The sequence below is a fragment of the Podarcis muralis genome, chromosome 14 (assembly GCF_964188315.1).
Source record: "Podarcis muralis chromosome 14, rPodMur119.hap1.1, whole genome shotgun sequence".
Classification (NCBI taxonomy): domain Eukaryota; kingdom Metazoa; phylum Chordata; class Lepidosauria; order Squamata; family Lacertidae; genus Podarcis; species Podarcis muralis.
The window spans coordinates 52,262,121-52,277,273 of NC_135668.1; the positions used below are offsets into that span (position 1 = coordinate 52,262,121).

Sequence of the window (15,153 nt, forward strand, 5' to 3'; positions counted from 1 at the left end):
CAGCTTGGAGGAATGGAATGCTAGCACCAATGAGCAACTGATTGTGCCAGCGCTGCAAAAAACAAATGTTTTTGTTGTAATACACACACGTACACAAAACCTTAAAAAGGTAAAGGACCCCTGACAGTTAAGTCCAGTTGCGAACGACTCTGGGGTTGCGGCGCTCATCTCGCTTTACTGGCCAAGGGAGCCGGCGTTTGTCCGCAGACAGTTCTTCCAGCTCATGTGGCCAGCATGACTAAGCCGCTTCTGGCAAACCAGAGCAGCGCACGGAAACGTCGTTTACCTTCCTGCTGGAGCGGTACCTATTTATCTACTTGCACTTTGACGTGCTTTTGAACTGCTAGGTGGGCAAGAGCAGGGACCGAGCAATGGGAGCTCACCCCGTCGCAGGGATTCGAACCACCGACCTCCCAATCGGCAAGCCCAAGAGGCTCAGTGGTTTAGACCACAGCGCCAGCCGCATCCACACAAAACCTTTAAAAGCCCCATAAACCTCTCAGAGAAGTGAAGATAAGAGGTTGGCAAGCTGACCCTTTCACTTGACTATTCAGGAATTGTTTAAATTATATAGAAAGAACTGTTTGTTCCTAGCTGAATGGTAGTTCTGGGTCACTCACTGAGGGAGAGGCCTTCTTTGGAGCCTACTCTCTATTCTTTATGGTTCAGGAGTTGGGGGTCCACAAAAAATATGGAGCAGTGCCGAAGGAGGACTCTCCCTCAGCTGTGCTCTTCCGCAGTGACTTAAGAATTAGTATGTATCTGGACACACATGGTTCTTTCTGTTCAGATGCAACACTAAGCCATAGTTTGATGGAGGGGTGGGAAATAGTTCCAGCTGTTGGGCCAGATCCTTCCTCTCACACATCCTGCTGGTCAACTGACAGGTGGGCAGGAACCAGGTCAAGCCTTTACCTGGCAGGTGGGCATGGCTTGGCTGAAATAGCCTTACAGCCCCAATTAGGCCTATAAGTGGAGGTTCGGCATCCCTGGTGTAGTGTTTCATAAATGAGCTTGCTTGAGTCTTGGGCTTGCATGCTCACTCCTTCCACCCTCCTCCTCTGATGCAGGCACGAGAAGATAGGAAAGCACCTGCTTCCTGGCTTAAACTTGTTGCAGCTTCTCATTACGTCTAAACCAGGAACAGCAGCTAGTTTGTAAGAATGAAGGTGGGAGGGAGGGGGTAGAGACATATGCAAGAAGCAAGAAATTGGAAGGATCAACAAATGAATGACGGAAAAGAAGTCATGCAAACATGGAGGAGGAATGAAGAAGCACAATATGGTAAGCGGAGAAGAGAAAGAAAGGATTGGGACAATGAGAGAGTTAGTGGGGGAGAAGAGGAAGGAGTAGATGGAGAGAAAGAGAGAATAACTGCCAATTCCAAGCACTGTGAGAGCCAAGGCAAAAAGATGGCGTTGCCTTTCAGTACAGAGGACTTTCCTGCTATTAACAAATCAGTGAAGGAACAAGTGAGGACAGAGATTTCCCAGCCAAGTTACCAGCAATTAAGTGTTCTGTCTCCACTCACATCCCTAAGCTACACATTTCCTCCAAGCCAGCCTTAGCTATTAGGAGGTCATACATCATTCTCCTTTAGCCACCTAGAGTAAGAATATAAAAGGCTCCCCCCCCTTTCTTTCATACCCATAAACATAAAATCCAATACTTGGCTGGAGGAAGGGTTTAGGAGGGATGCAATCTCTGAAATCCATGCCAAGCAGCCTGCACAGAAGTTTCAACAGAAGTCAATTAATATTAGGTGACCTGCTGTACCAAACATATCAAACTGTGGTTTTTTTACCTGGTTGGGAGGTTCTGTGGCATCAATTCCAGCCAGCCTACAGTTTGCTTCTTGGTTTCCCTCCAGTTCTCCCACCTTCTCTGTCAGCTTCTGGATTTCTTCCCTGAAGAAGTACAAAACAAATCATTTGCACAGAGTTTCCAGTTCCACAGAACTCTGAAACCTGCAGGCGCCTCCACAGAGCACACAATGCAAGGAGTTGTTTGGGGTGTCTACTTTTGGAGGGGCGCACCAAGGAAGTAGCACGTGCAACATCAAGAATGGATCCTGAGGCACACCACTTGGATCTTGTGAATCTTCCAACGCAGCAGGAGATTGGGGAAGGTTGGAGTAACTTGCAGAAGGACCCCTGAAACAAAACCAGGCAGGGCAACTGCTCTGATCCTCAAAGCAGAGGGAGGGAACAAATCCTGCTACATTCAGTCCCATGTTCAAAGGGAGGGTGCACGGCCACCACCTAGCCACAAACCTCTAACTCGCCAGCAGAGTCTTGCAAGAAAGAAGATGGGGGTAACAGCTCAACAACCTCAGGGATTTGCCAAAAAATTGACAACGAAAGGACATGGTGCTAACAGGTCAACAGCCTTGACTGTGCCGAAATGGGAACATTTTGCCAGCCCTGCTGATAGCGCTTCTGGGCCGGATTCACATTTGCTATCATGCTCTTGCGCAACTCCTGCCAGGTCTCTTCTGCAATTCCTAGTGGGCCTGACTCTGGAGGGTCACAGGCTCCACCAACTTGTCAAGGTTGTGGAGGAGGAACGACAATCATCCTGTGAGTAAGGAAGGCACGTCTGGCGCCACTTTTGTTTTACTTCTGGCACCAGATCAGGACGTGGTCGTTCCTGCAGGCGTTTATGATTCATTGATTGTGCAGATGAAAACGGTAATAAGAAACCACTTTGTCATTGTGTGGTTTTTAGCATTATCTGCTCAGCATAACAATGAAATTGTTGTTTATGACCTGCATTTGTGTACCCTGCTCCTGAGATCAATATGATATACTGTATAGGGCAGGCTGAAGGGAGGCGGGTGGCGCTGTGGGTAAAAGCCTCAGCGCCTAGGGCTTGCCGATCGAAAGGTCGGCGGTTCGAATCCCCGCGGCGGGGTGCGCTCCCGTTGCTTGGTCCCAGCGCCTGCCAACCTAGCAGTTCGAAAGCACCTCCGGGTGCAAGTAGATAAATAGGGACCGCTTACTAGCGGGAAGGTAAACAGCGTTTCCGTGTGCGGCTCTGGCTTGCCAGAGCAGCGATGTCACGCTGGCCACGTGACCCGGAAGTGTCTCCGGACAGCGCTGGCCCCCGGCCTATAGAGTGAGATGGGCGCACAACCCTAGAGTCTGTCAAGACTGGCCCGTACGGGCAGGGGTACCTTTACCTTTACCTTTATAGGGCAGGCTACAAAGATTTTTAAATAAACAAACACACAACTTCAGGTATTTGCTAGCAAATCTGGCTTTTGCACATATTTACTGTAAGGAAAGCAGCATTCTTAGGGCCTGGATTTTTTTAAAGCACTTTTTAATTTTAACTGGGGAAAATGGCCAAATTAAAAATGCAGAAAGATTCTTGCATAGAGCACCAAAAGATATTCACATACATATGACTGTACCACCCAAGATTGCATCCAAAGGCAGCTGCGCTGTTTCTGGCGATACCTAGAGACTTAACTCTTTAGCAGCCAGTTGGTTCTGAAGGACGTCCCTTTGGCCTTTCAGCTTGTTCACTAGTCTGCGAAGACGCTCACGTTCTTCTGGAGGGTCACCTTCCTCAGCAGCTGACTGACCCAACTGGGTGAGCAACGATGAAGTGCTAGTTTCTGAAAGCCTGCCATTCTGCATCTCATCCATTTTCTGGAAATATGGAAAGGGAAAAGAGTGAGGCACATTATAGCAGTCTACTGATCTAGGGGCACACAAAACCCTGCCCTGGTGTGCAGAAATCATCTGTGGTCGTAGAACATTCAACCAGTGGCAACCACCAGCTCAATGCTTCAGAACAGCCATTCTCAACCTTAGGTCCCCAGGTATTGTTGGACAACTCCCACTGGCCTTGCTTGGCAAGGAATGATGGGAGTTGTAGTCCAGCAACATCTGGGGACCCAAGGTTGAGAAAGGCTGCTCTAGAGCAGTGTTTCCCAACCGGTGTTCCGCGGCACACTAGTGTGCCGCGATACGTTGCCTGGTGTGCCGCGGGAAAAATTGGCGGGGGGGGGGAATAAAGGGGAAAAAAATTATTCCCCCACCGCCAGGCGTGGGGCTGGGGCGGGGGAAGCTTATTGTTTAGATTTAGCTCCCGCCAGGGACAGAGTCGGGAAGGCGGATTGGCGGAGGGAGCGGTGGGCGTGGCCGCGCGCGAGGAGTAGGCGGGGGAGCCGAGGCGCGAAGCTCGGGGGTTGGCTGCGGCGTCTCCGATCGCCGCGCGGGGATTGGTGGCTCCGCCGTTCCGTCGTTAAGCCGGCGGCGAGTGGGGAGTGGGCTTTCGGCGTTTGGGCTTGAGAGGGAGAAGGAAGCAGGCAAGGCGGGCGGGGGGAAAAGAAGAGATCTGTCATGGCGCGGGTGTCTGTCCTGGGAGTTTCGTTGCTGGAGAACCCGAGCCCCTTCGGCCACCCGCTCCGCTTCCAGGTCCAATTCGAGTGCGGGGAGGCGTTGCCTCACGGTGAGTACGCGGGGGGGGGGGGAGGAGAATCTCCCGCGCCAGGAGCCTCGTTCCCCAACCGACCCTCAGCCCGAGCCAGGTTCCGTCGCACACGGCGGCCGCCCGCAACCGACGTCCGGGAGCCCCCACCCCTCCGCCCAGGATGGCAGCGCTGGGTGCCTCCACTCCCGGGGCTTCCGCTGTGGCTTTATTTTGCCAGCCTGGACCCGGCTCTCCACACAGGGGCTGCTACGTGGGTGCTGTACCTTCTAACTACCTTTAAAAATAAAAATAGAGCTTTTATGAACTTGGTGCCTTAAGTTTTTGGGCTGCAGAGACTTAATTGGGGCGAGGCTGCTCTTGAGATGGTGTGTGTGTGTGTGCATATACATATACATATAAATACACACACTTAAAAATGCCACCGGATGTGGAGTGTCCTTCTGACCATTCTGCTGAATGAGGCCTTGGCCTCTGCCAGGAAGCCCCAGCCGGCAATACTGTTGGTCTGGGCAAAGAGCCAGTGTGGGGTGGAGATTTGGGCTGAGGAGACCACGGTTCAAATCCCTACTCAGCCAGGCAGCTCTCTGAGTGACCTTGAGCTTGGCATCTAACCTACATCACAGGGGTTTTAGAAGTGGGTTGAGGGTGAAAGCTATGCATGTCTCATTTAGCTCCTTGGGGTAAAGGTAGGATTTAAATTGGGGGTCATCAACCTTTTTCAGCCATGGGCCTGGCCACCATCCCTCAGACGATGTGTGCCAGAATATATATTTTTTTGGGGGGGGGGGGTTGAACAAATTCCTATGCCCCGCAAATAACCCAGAAATGCATTATAAATAAAAACACACTGATTCCTGGACCATCCGCGGGCCAGATTTAGAAGGCAATTGGGCTGCATCCGGCCCACGGGCCTTAGGTTGCCTACCCCTGATATAAATGAAATAAAATAGCATTGGCTGTTTTGGGGTGGCATTGGCTGTTACACACTGTTGGGAGCCCCAGCGCAGGCCGTGTCCTGACCTCAGTGCCAGCAGCCCGAGGGCAAGGTGTAGCTGCTTGATGAGATCAGCAGAGAGCTCCGGAATGAATGCCCGTATTCTTTCCCCCCAATAAATCATAGGCTCTTTATTTGTTCCTATTACACTTTCGTGCGTCCCTCCCGGCGTGACGCTGCGTGCTGAAGTCACGGGGCTGTAATGGTGGTGTGCCTCGATATTTTTTTCATGAAACAAGTGTGCCTTTGCCCAAAAAAGGTTGGGAAACACTGCTCTAGAGATTCAAGCAGTTTCTGTGGCTAAGAGAGGGTTGACAACTGAAGCTGCTTATAAGCTAGACTCTCCTCTCAAATCATCATAACCATAAGCACTTTCTACAAAGAACGTTTGTGATTTTGGAACTAATCCAAGTGCTTACTCTGCACCAGGGGGACGGGAAATGTCCAGGCCTTTCCACCCGCCCTGGAGACTCTCCCCCAATCGTGCCCCATCTTCTCAGGCCACCTCCCACACCAGCCCTATACTATGCCCTCCTTGGGTGCCCTCGTTTGCCTGCCTGGGGATGTATGATGATGCCTCTTGGTTGCCTGGATGGAAAATGCTTCTCTCTCGCTTTTGCGTGGCTGAAGTGTAGGTAAGAGATGCATCTCTTGCTGTGGCCACCTCTGCACCTGGCCAGGTTCACTGCTGGCATGCGGCTCCCCAGGAGGTTGTGCAAAAGGGGATGCGTCCCTTGGGTTTCTCAGCCTTGTCCTACATAGTCTATTCAACGAAGATGCCCAGTGACCCCCAAACAACTGCTCGGTAAAGGTAATGCTCACATCCTAAATATACGCCAATCAGCATCTCTCTCACACACACAAACAAACAAACACCTATATAAGCAAGTTCCTTGGGTCTAGTCTCTTTGCAATAGACTGAAGCAAATGGACCCAGGGGTTCAGCAACTGCAACCGTTTCTTTCCCAGCAGCGCTAAGATAGCGATCGGGCTCCCATCACTCACTTTCTCCAGCCTTGAAATCCGCCGAACCAGCCTCTGTCTGCTCCACTCAGTGTAATCTGGAGGAAAGTTAACAAGGTTTTCAAAGTGGAAGTCAGATTGCGAGAGACACAAATCCCCGACAGGAGAGGCCCAGCGAGCTGCAGGGCATCCAAGAGACGCTATTTATAAAAGCCGGAGCAGCAGATTAATCTTGAGATGTTTTGACATCCAATCAAGCTGCCTCTTGTTGGCTGAAGCTCAGGTGGGGCAAGGGAGCGACATGCCCCGTGTGCAAAAATGGACAAAATATCAGATAGCGTATTGGCAGCCGTCTCTGGTAGTGCACCCGCTTTGGCAGGAAATAGTTAAGCAGGCTTTTGAGGTGGGAGAATAAAAGCAAGGCATTAACCTGCACTGAGGGTTGGGTAGGGGCCCAAGGAGTGTGTGGGTCTTCTGCTCACTTCCTTTGGCTAGTGATAGTGGCAGCCCATGAAACTGCTTTTGTCTGCTCCCTGGTTGCCCTGATCATTTCTGGCTCCACAAAAGCTTGTTTTCCTATGTTCCTGTTTGCACTCCCATCCACCCTACGTAAGAACAGTCTGGTCAATTATGCTCCAATTTGCTCAGAGCTGTAAGCAGCCGTCAGGACAGAGCCAAGAACAGCGAGCCAGAAGTTGATGCTGAAGGATAGGACTTCTTCAGTGTAAATTGTGTGGGGATGGTGAAGGGAGAGACTCCATCAGGCAAGGCCTCCTTCCACCTGCCTTGCCCCACCCTCCGGCCCTGGGTCTCCTCATAAGGGAGCTGTGCCTGGAGGAAGAACTGTGAGGGGAGAGACTCCATCAGGCAAGGCCTCTTTCCACCTGCCTTGCTCTACCCTCTGCTTCTCAATGTGTATTGTATTGTTTTATGTACTGTGGCTTGCCGTTGTTTGATTGATTATAGTTTAGATATTATTGTAACTGTTGAGTGGACTTGTGTTTAACTTTTATATGTTGATATTATTATTTTATACTATTCTAATGATTGTCGAATGTTACTTTTTTGATGGAGGTTGCCTATTTTAAAGTTATGTTTTATTATCACATTTTTGTACTGCATTAGATTGTTATAAGATGTACATTTTTTGTTTCTTTAGCTTGTAAACCGCCTTGAGTATTGGAAGATACTTTTTATTTGTATCTTCCAATACTCACACAAGGCAGCCATGCCAAAGAGCTGAGCGGCTCCCAGTTTTAGCCACAGCAGCTCATGACAGATTCTTCCTGGGGGTTGGGAGATTTCGCATGCCCAGACGCTTCCACTTGCAGGGACCTGGGCGGGGGCCACTGCATGAGGACCACAGCTCTGCAACCCACTCCTCTTTTACACAACAGAATCAAAACAGTTGGTATTCTTGAGAAACTTACTCTTTGCTTTGCCGGAGGCAGGGGAGCTGCTCATCGCGTGCTCCAGGTCTGCTTTCAGCTTCCGGTTCTCATCCTGCAGCTCTTTGATGCTCCTAGATAACTGCAGGATGGCAGCGTTGAGCACCTTCTGCTGTTTGCTCTCCGGAGGGGACCTGCGTGTGGAAATGGGGGGAAGGGAACAGCTGTAGCCAAGACTGAAAATGCAGGGGGGCGGCGGCATCTAACTAGACTTGGGTTCAACAAGCTGACTTGATTCTTGGATGGGATGGATGGACAAGCAACAGTGCAGCAGCACAGCGACCAATGGCAAACATGCCCCCCTGATTATTTTCACACCAAGGAGACTTGAGCACCAGTGCAGGGAAGCATACAGAATACTGGATTTAGTATACAGTGTACAGGATCGAATCCACACCAAGCCATCCAATCTGCAGAGTGGCACTAGTCCAGTAATGCTCTATCAGGTCATTACAATATTTTTACTCATTTTATTTACTGATTTATTAAATTTATATCTCACTCCCCCCCCCCAAGGAACAGCCCCAAGTGCTATGCCTTGTGCTCCTTAGAGAAAAAGACTTATGCATTTATTTTATTGTTGGGGAGTTGTCACTGATAGGACATTAACAACAACAACAACCAGCGACTCAGGCAGGAACTCGTGCTATCAGGAAGCTGTTTAGATTCAGGAAAATCAGTAGAATGCTGGACAAGGCAGCATTCAGGGACATGCTTCTATCTTGCACCTTAAATCATACATCACAAAGTCAGCCCTGTAAATGGCCTGGTGCCCCTATACCTGCTTTATGGCATGCAGAAGTATCCAGATCAAAGGGAAGAATAAATTCTTGCTTTTGACCAACCTGGTGCCCTCCAGATGTTTTGGACTAGATGGCTGTGCCAGCTGGGGCTGCTGTAGCTTGTAAACCAACAACATCTGGAGGGCACCAGGTTGGTGAAGGCTGCTCAGCTTATTTAATAATGGGGAACCAACGGGATGCATCACAACAGCTGAGGTTGGGAGGTGGTTCATCCAAAACTTTTGTCCCTTGCAAGGAAAAGTGGCCTCTCAGTTAAGTAGCTTTCTGCTTGCAGATAAGAGTTACTTGTCTCCTGCTGCCGTGTCTCATATTGAGAATAGACTTTATAACACATTGTATGTGCAGAATATCGTTTAATGATAAAATTATACGGTTTCCAGATTGGGGCTTCCAGCTCGCAAGCACACCGTAAATTTCATTTTAAATATGTGTATCAGAATCGGATGGGGGGAGGGGAAAGCCAGGATACTGAAGGCTGAGAAGGGACAGTCCTTTCTCTGGAAGTTGCCCTTGATGAAATCATCAGGAACTGCTCACCTCAAAAGTGAAATGCAACACAAGCCAAAGAAATGAAAAAGTGTAATGGCTTCAAATGTGCTGCTGAGCTCAGGTGAATCCTGAATCTCTTTCGGACAACTTAAAGTCAAAATCCTTTTGCGGACGCCACCTCGTAGCTGGATAGACCTCTGCTTGTGATTATAATTCTTGCAGCACCCAGAGCTCTCCTGCTCTCTCAAGGCCATTTCTCCCTTCCTGCTCCTCATGCTTGGAACAGCCTCCCAGAATACTGTACCTCCTTCTTCCTTCAAACTGTCCCTCAAAATGCCACCTTTCCCCCCAATTCCTTTGGAAATAAACAACAACTCTGGTCCTCACACTAGGAATAAACATTTGTAACTGTAGCAATAAGAGATTTCAACGGGTTGGGGGGAATAATCATGTTAGCCTCTTTCAGCAGGAACAACCAAAAGTCTTGCGGCACCTTAAAGACTAAAGCATCTATTATGCCATGAAAAGCTTCCATTCATTTCAGGGGATGCCGCATGGAAGTCCACGAAAGCTTATGCTCCAAGACTCTGTTGAAATAGCTGCATGTCCTTCCTCTCTTTACCCCAGCCTCCATTTCCCTCCAAGTCAAATTGTAGGGGTTAAATTCATTGGGGCAGGAGCCTGTCCTCTTGTACTGTGCAAAGCGCAGCACACATTGCTGGTAACAAGGGGCAGTATAGTACAGTGGTTAGAGTGCTGGACTAGGGCCTAGGAGCCCAGGGTTCAGCTATGAAGCAAACAGGGTGATCACAATATCTCTCTGCCCAACATACAGTGGTACCCCGCAAGACGAATGCCTCGCAAGACGGAAAACCCGCAAGACGAAAGGGTTTTCTGTTTCGGAGGCGCTTTGCAAGACGAATTTCCCTATGGGCTTGCTTCGCAAGACGAAAGCCCATAGGGAAATCTCCGGGGACCTGTTTTAAATTGGACCTCTTCTGAAGGCCGGCGGGGGGCAAAAGTCTTTGCTCCCCCCCGCCTGCCTTCCCGGGCGATCTTAAAATGCTGGCGGGCGGGAGCGAAGCGTTCGCTGCCGACCCCCAGCATTTTAAAATCTCCCCGGGACAGCAGAGAAGTCCCGCCCCGCTCGGGATGGCGGCGCAGAGCTGTCTGCCGTGCCGGGATCAGCGCAGCTCTGCGCGGCCATCGGGAGCCGGGGGCGAAGCCCGCCCCGCTACAGATGGCCGCGCAAAGCTGCCTGCAGTCCCGGGACTGCAGGCAGATCTGCGCCACCATCCCGAGCGGGGCGCTAAGTCCCGCCCCGCTCGGGATGGCGGCGCAGAGCTGTCTGCCATCCCGGGATCAGCGCAGCTCTGCGCGGCCATCGGGAGCCGGGGGCGAAGCCCGCCCCACTACAGATGGCCGCGCAAAGCTGCCTGCAGTCCCGGGACTGCAGGCAGATCTGTGCTGCCATCCCGAGCGGGGCGCTAAGTCCCGCCCCGCTCTGGATGCCAGCGCAGAGCTGTCTGCCGTCCCGGGACTGCCATCCCGAGCGGGGCTAAGACCCGCCCCGCTCTGGATGGCGGTGCAGATCTGCCTGCCGTCCCGGGATCAGCGAAGCGTTCGCTGCTGACCCCCAGCATTTTAAAATCTCCCCGTGTCCCGGTGAGATTTTAAAATGCTGGGGGTCGGCAGCGAAGCCCTTGGTCCCCCCCAGCCCCCCCCAGCTTTCAGAAGCCCTTGTTCCCCACCCCAGCCTTCAGAAGAGGTCGGGGGACAGACTGTCCCCGGACCTGGTCTGAAGGCGGTTTCCCTAGGAACGCATTAATTGATTTTCAATGCATTCCTATGGGAAACCGTGCTTCGCAAGACGAAAAACTCGCAAGAAGAAAAAACTTGCGGAACGAATTAATTTCGTCTTGCGAAACCCTGTACTTCACAGGGTTGTTATGAGGATAACATGGGGAGGGGGAGAGCTATGTGCAGCTCCTAGGAGAAAAAGTGGATATAAATGTCATATTATTATTACACAGTTCTTAATCCCCCCCCCTTGTTCCAACAGAGCGTGGGAGCATAGGTGGGTGCAGTTGATGAATCTATTATTTACACCTGAGATAAGGACGCTGGTCCTAAAAGCCTCTCCCTTTCAGAGATTCAGTCTGGAATCCCCACCCTTGAATCTTTTCAATGGTCTTACTGTGATTTCAGTCAAATTAGCAGCATTCAAGACACAGAATAATGTTAATCTTACTCGACGTCTTCCTCACACTACCTTGAGCTCCACAATCCTCCAGTCTTCCTCCGATTGCACAGACCTCTCTCTCTCTCTCTCTCTCTCTCTCTCTTGCCTCTTCCTTCAGAACTTCCAACATTTTCTTCCTCCTCTGGATCTTTCACCTGATGTCTATAGTATCTGGGCAACTTTTACAGTTAAGAGTCTTTTTTTTCTAGGAACAGGAAGTCCTGCTAGCATTCACCTCCAATCTGGCTCCCCAAACACTCAAGTTACAGAAACACTCCTATTTACCAAGGGCTCGGGGTTTGAAAAAGGAACAACAACAAAATAAGTGCTTATTCTGCTTTCAAAACTATCTCCATTTCTCTTTCTTTCTCTGTTTCTGCATGTGGGTGTCAAGTGCTCTTCTCAAGACTGGGTTGCTTTGTTCTGCATCATTGTTCTCCCTCATTGCGAGAAGCAAAGCTACAGGGAACAAGGCAGAGGGCCTTCTCGGTAGTGGCCCCCGCCCTGTGGAACGCCCTCCCATCAGATGTCAAAGAGATAAACAACTACCTGACATTTAGAAGACATCTGAAGGCAGCCCTCTTCAGGGAAGTTTTTAATGTGTGACATTTTAATGTATTTTTAATCTTTGTTGGAAGCCGCCCAGAGTGGCTGGAGAAACCCAGCCAGATGGGCGGGGGTACAAATAAATAAATAAATAAATAAATAAATAAAATTATTATTATTTCACAATACCCATTACAAATGAGGCTGTCTTATCATGGGCCAGATTATCTGTCTATCCTAGGGGTAGGCAACCTAAGGCCCGTAGGCCGGATGCGGTTCAATCACCTTCTAAATCTGGCCCGTGGACAGTCTGGGAATCAGCATGTTTTCACATGAGTAGAATGTGTCCTTTTATTTAAAATGCATCTCTGGGTTATTTGTGGGGCATAGGAATTCGTTCATCCCCCCCCCCCCAAATATATAGTCCGGCCCCCCACACGGTCTGAGGGACGGTGGACCAGCCCACGGCTGAAAAAGGTTGCTGACCCCTGGTCTATCCAGTAAGAACACAACACCTGGATCAGACGGAAAGCCGGTCTAGTCCTGCATCGTGTTCCCACAGGGGAACCAGATGAGCAGGATAGCATTTTTCTGCTCATATCCTTCAGCAACTGGAATTCAGAACTGGAGATGCCTTGCCTCCAGTACTGAAGACAACACAGCCTTATGACTTGTAGCTATTCGTCTAATCCTCTTTCAAAGCTATTCAGGTTGACAGCCATCACTACATGGCAGCAAATTCCACTGCTTAACTATGCACCGTGGGCAATCATAAAATCAGAGAATTATATGGCGTTGGAAGGGACCCAGAGGACCATCTTGTCCAATGCAGGAATATGCAGCTGCCCCATATGAGGATTTAACTTAGTAGTGTGTACTCGGACGGGCAGCAGCTTGGGAGGGTTTCCTTCTCCAGCACCGGCTGCCTGAGCCCTTGTACGTGGAGAAGCCAGGGACTGGATCCAGGGGACATTTTGCATGCAAACTTGTAGTCTTATCACTAGGTTGTGGTCCCTTCTGGGTTAACCTAAAGTTCTGCACGGTGAATGCAGACTAAAAATCACTGCTAGATACTTCGGTCTGATTGAAGTGACAGCCCAGAACCTTAAGCCATTGATTTGCCCCCTTCAGGGAAGCTGGGATTGAGGCAGGACTCAGAGTTTGTATGTATATGTCAGTATACATACAACTTGGGAGTTTGTGTATATATGTCAGTATGTGTATTTGCAAGTGCTCAAGGTGAGATGAGAGGGAAGCGCAGAGAAGTGATGCATGTATGTGTAGCGGGGAGATTATGAAAAGCTGGTAAGTGGATTTAGGTGGGGGGAACTGCAACCCGCTAGACTGAACCAAAGGAGTGGTAGAAATGGCTTTCTCCCGGGAAGATACATGTCTGACAATGTGAGGAATATAATAGACATTGTGGAACTGCTGGAAAGGAACATTAACAGAAAAGCGGTTTTGATTTTTGTGGACGCGGAGAAAGCCTTTGACAACATTTGCTGGAGTTTTATGAAAAAGAATCTCCAAGGGATGGGGGTAGGCCAAGGTTTTGAAAATGGTATAGGTGCAATATACTCTGAGCAGAAGGCAAAGCTAATTGTGAATAATGTGGTAACGGAAGAGATAGCTATAGAGAAAGGAACACGACAGGGATGCCCTATTTCCCCCCTACTTTTCATACTGGTCCTGGAGGTTTTGTTAAATATGATTAGAAAGGACCAGTTGGTTAAAGGAATTCAGGTCGGAGTGAGAGAGTATAAACTAAGGGCATTTGCAGATGACCTAGTTTTGACTTTGCAGCAGCCAAACACTAGCACAAAAAGAGTTTTAGAACTGATTGAGATATTTGGTCAAGTTGCAGGATTTAAATTGAACAAACAAAAAACTAAAGTCTTGGAGAAAAATCTAACAAATGAAGAAAAAGAGACATTCCAGAATGAAACAGGTTTGGGGATAGCAAAAAAAGTGAAGTACTTGGGGGTGAATTTGACAGCGAAAAATGTGAATTTATTTAAAGACAATTATGATAAATGTTGGACAGAAGTTAAGAAAGATTTAGACATATGGTCAAGGCTGAAACTTTCCTTGTTAGGCAGAATTGCTGTTATTAAAATGAATGTATTGCCTAGAATGTTATTTTTGTTTCAGACATTACAAATAATAGACAAGATGGACTGTTTCAAGAGGTGGCAGAAAGACATATCGAAGTTTGTTTGGCAGGGCAAAAAGCCGAGAATAAAATTTAAGACATTAACAGATGCAAAAGATAGAGGGGGTTTTGCCCTGCCGGACTTAAGACTTTACTATGAATCAGCAGCGTTTTGCTGGTTGAAAGACTGGCTGCTCCTCGAGAATACAGACATTTTGGATCTTGAAGGATTTGACAACAGATTTGGTTGGCATGCATATATATGGTATGACAAGGTAAAAGCGCACAAAGGTTTTAAGAACCATATGGTGAGGAAAGCTTTGTATAATGTTTGGATAAGGTATAAAGACTTGCTTGAAAGTAGAACCCCTAGGTGGCTGTCACCAATGGAGGCAAAAGAGGTGAAAAAATTGAATATGGGTTCTAATTGGCCTAAATATTCTGAAATCATAGAACAAGATGGTGAAAAAGTAAAATTGCAGAGTTTCGAGAAGCTGAAGTTTAAGGTCAGAGATTGGCTACATTATCGACAGATAAATGAAGTTTTTAAACAGGACAGAAAGAAAGGCTTCCAAGTGGAGAAGTCAAAACTAGAAACAGAACTGTTAGAACCCAATACTAAAAATTTGTCAAGAATGTACAACTTGCTGTTGAAATGGAATACTCAAGATGAAATGGTGAAATCTAGCATGATTAAATGGGCACAGGACATGGGGCATGACATTGAGCTTGCTGACTGGGAGCAGTTATGGACCACTGGTGTTAAATTCACAGCATGTAATGCCTTAAGAGAAAACATTATGAAAATGATCTACAGGTGGTACATGACTCCGGCCAAGTTAGCAAAGATCTATCATTTGCCCAACAATAAGTGTTGGAAATGCAACGAAACGGAGGGAACCTTCTACCACCTTTGGTGGACCTGCCCGAAGATTAAGGCTTTCTGGGAAATGATCTATAATGAAATTAAAAAAGTTCTGAAGAGAACCTTTATTAAAAAACCAGAAGCCTTTCTCTTGGGCATGGTGGGCCAAATGGTGCCAAAGAAGGATAGGACATTTTTTATGTATGCC

The 15,153-nt window shown here is 48.6% G+C and overlaps 1 protein-coding gene across 2 annotated transcripts in view; it reads right to left on the reverse strand.

The window, feature by feature from the left end:
* IQCE (IQ motif containing E) overlaps nucleotides 1–15,153 on the reverse strand; it is a 39,889-nt gene that overhangs the window by 9,727 nt on the left and 15,009 nt on the right. For both annotated transcript variants that reach the window (XM_028706021.2, XM_077918716.1), the window contains exons 12-15: nucleotides 7,831–7,982; nucleotides 6,443–6,498; nucleotides 3,475–3,656; nucleotides 1,805–1,907 (exon numbers count right to left, since the gene is read on the reverse strand). In XM_028706021.2, the coding sequence (XP_028561854.2) occupies nucleotides 1,805–1,907; nucleotides 3,475–3,656; nucleotides 6,443–6,498; nucleotides 7,831–7,982 (493 nt within the window). The remainder of the gene's footprint in view (nucleotides 1–1,804; nucleotides 1,908–3,474; nucleotides 3,657–6,442; nucleotides 6,499–7,830; nucleotides 7,983–15,153) is intronic.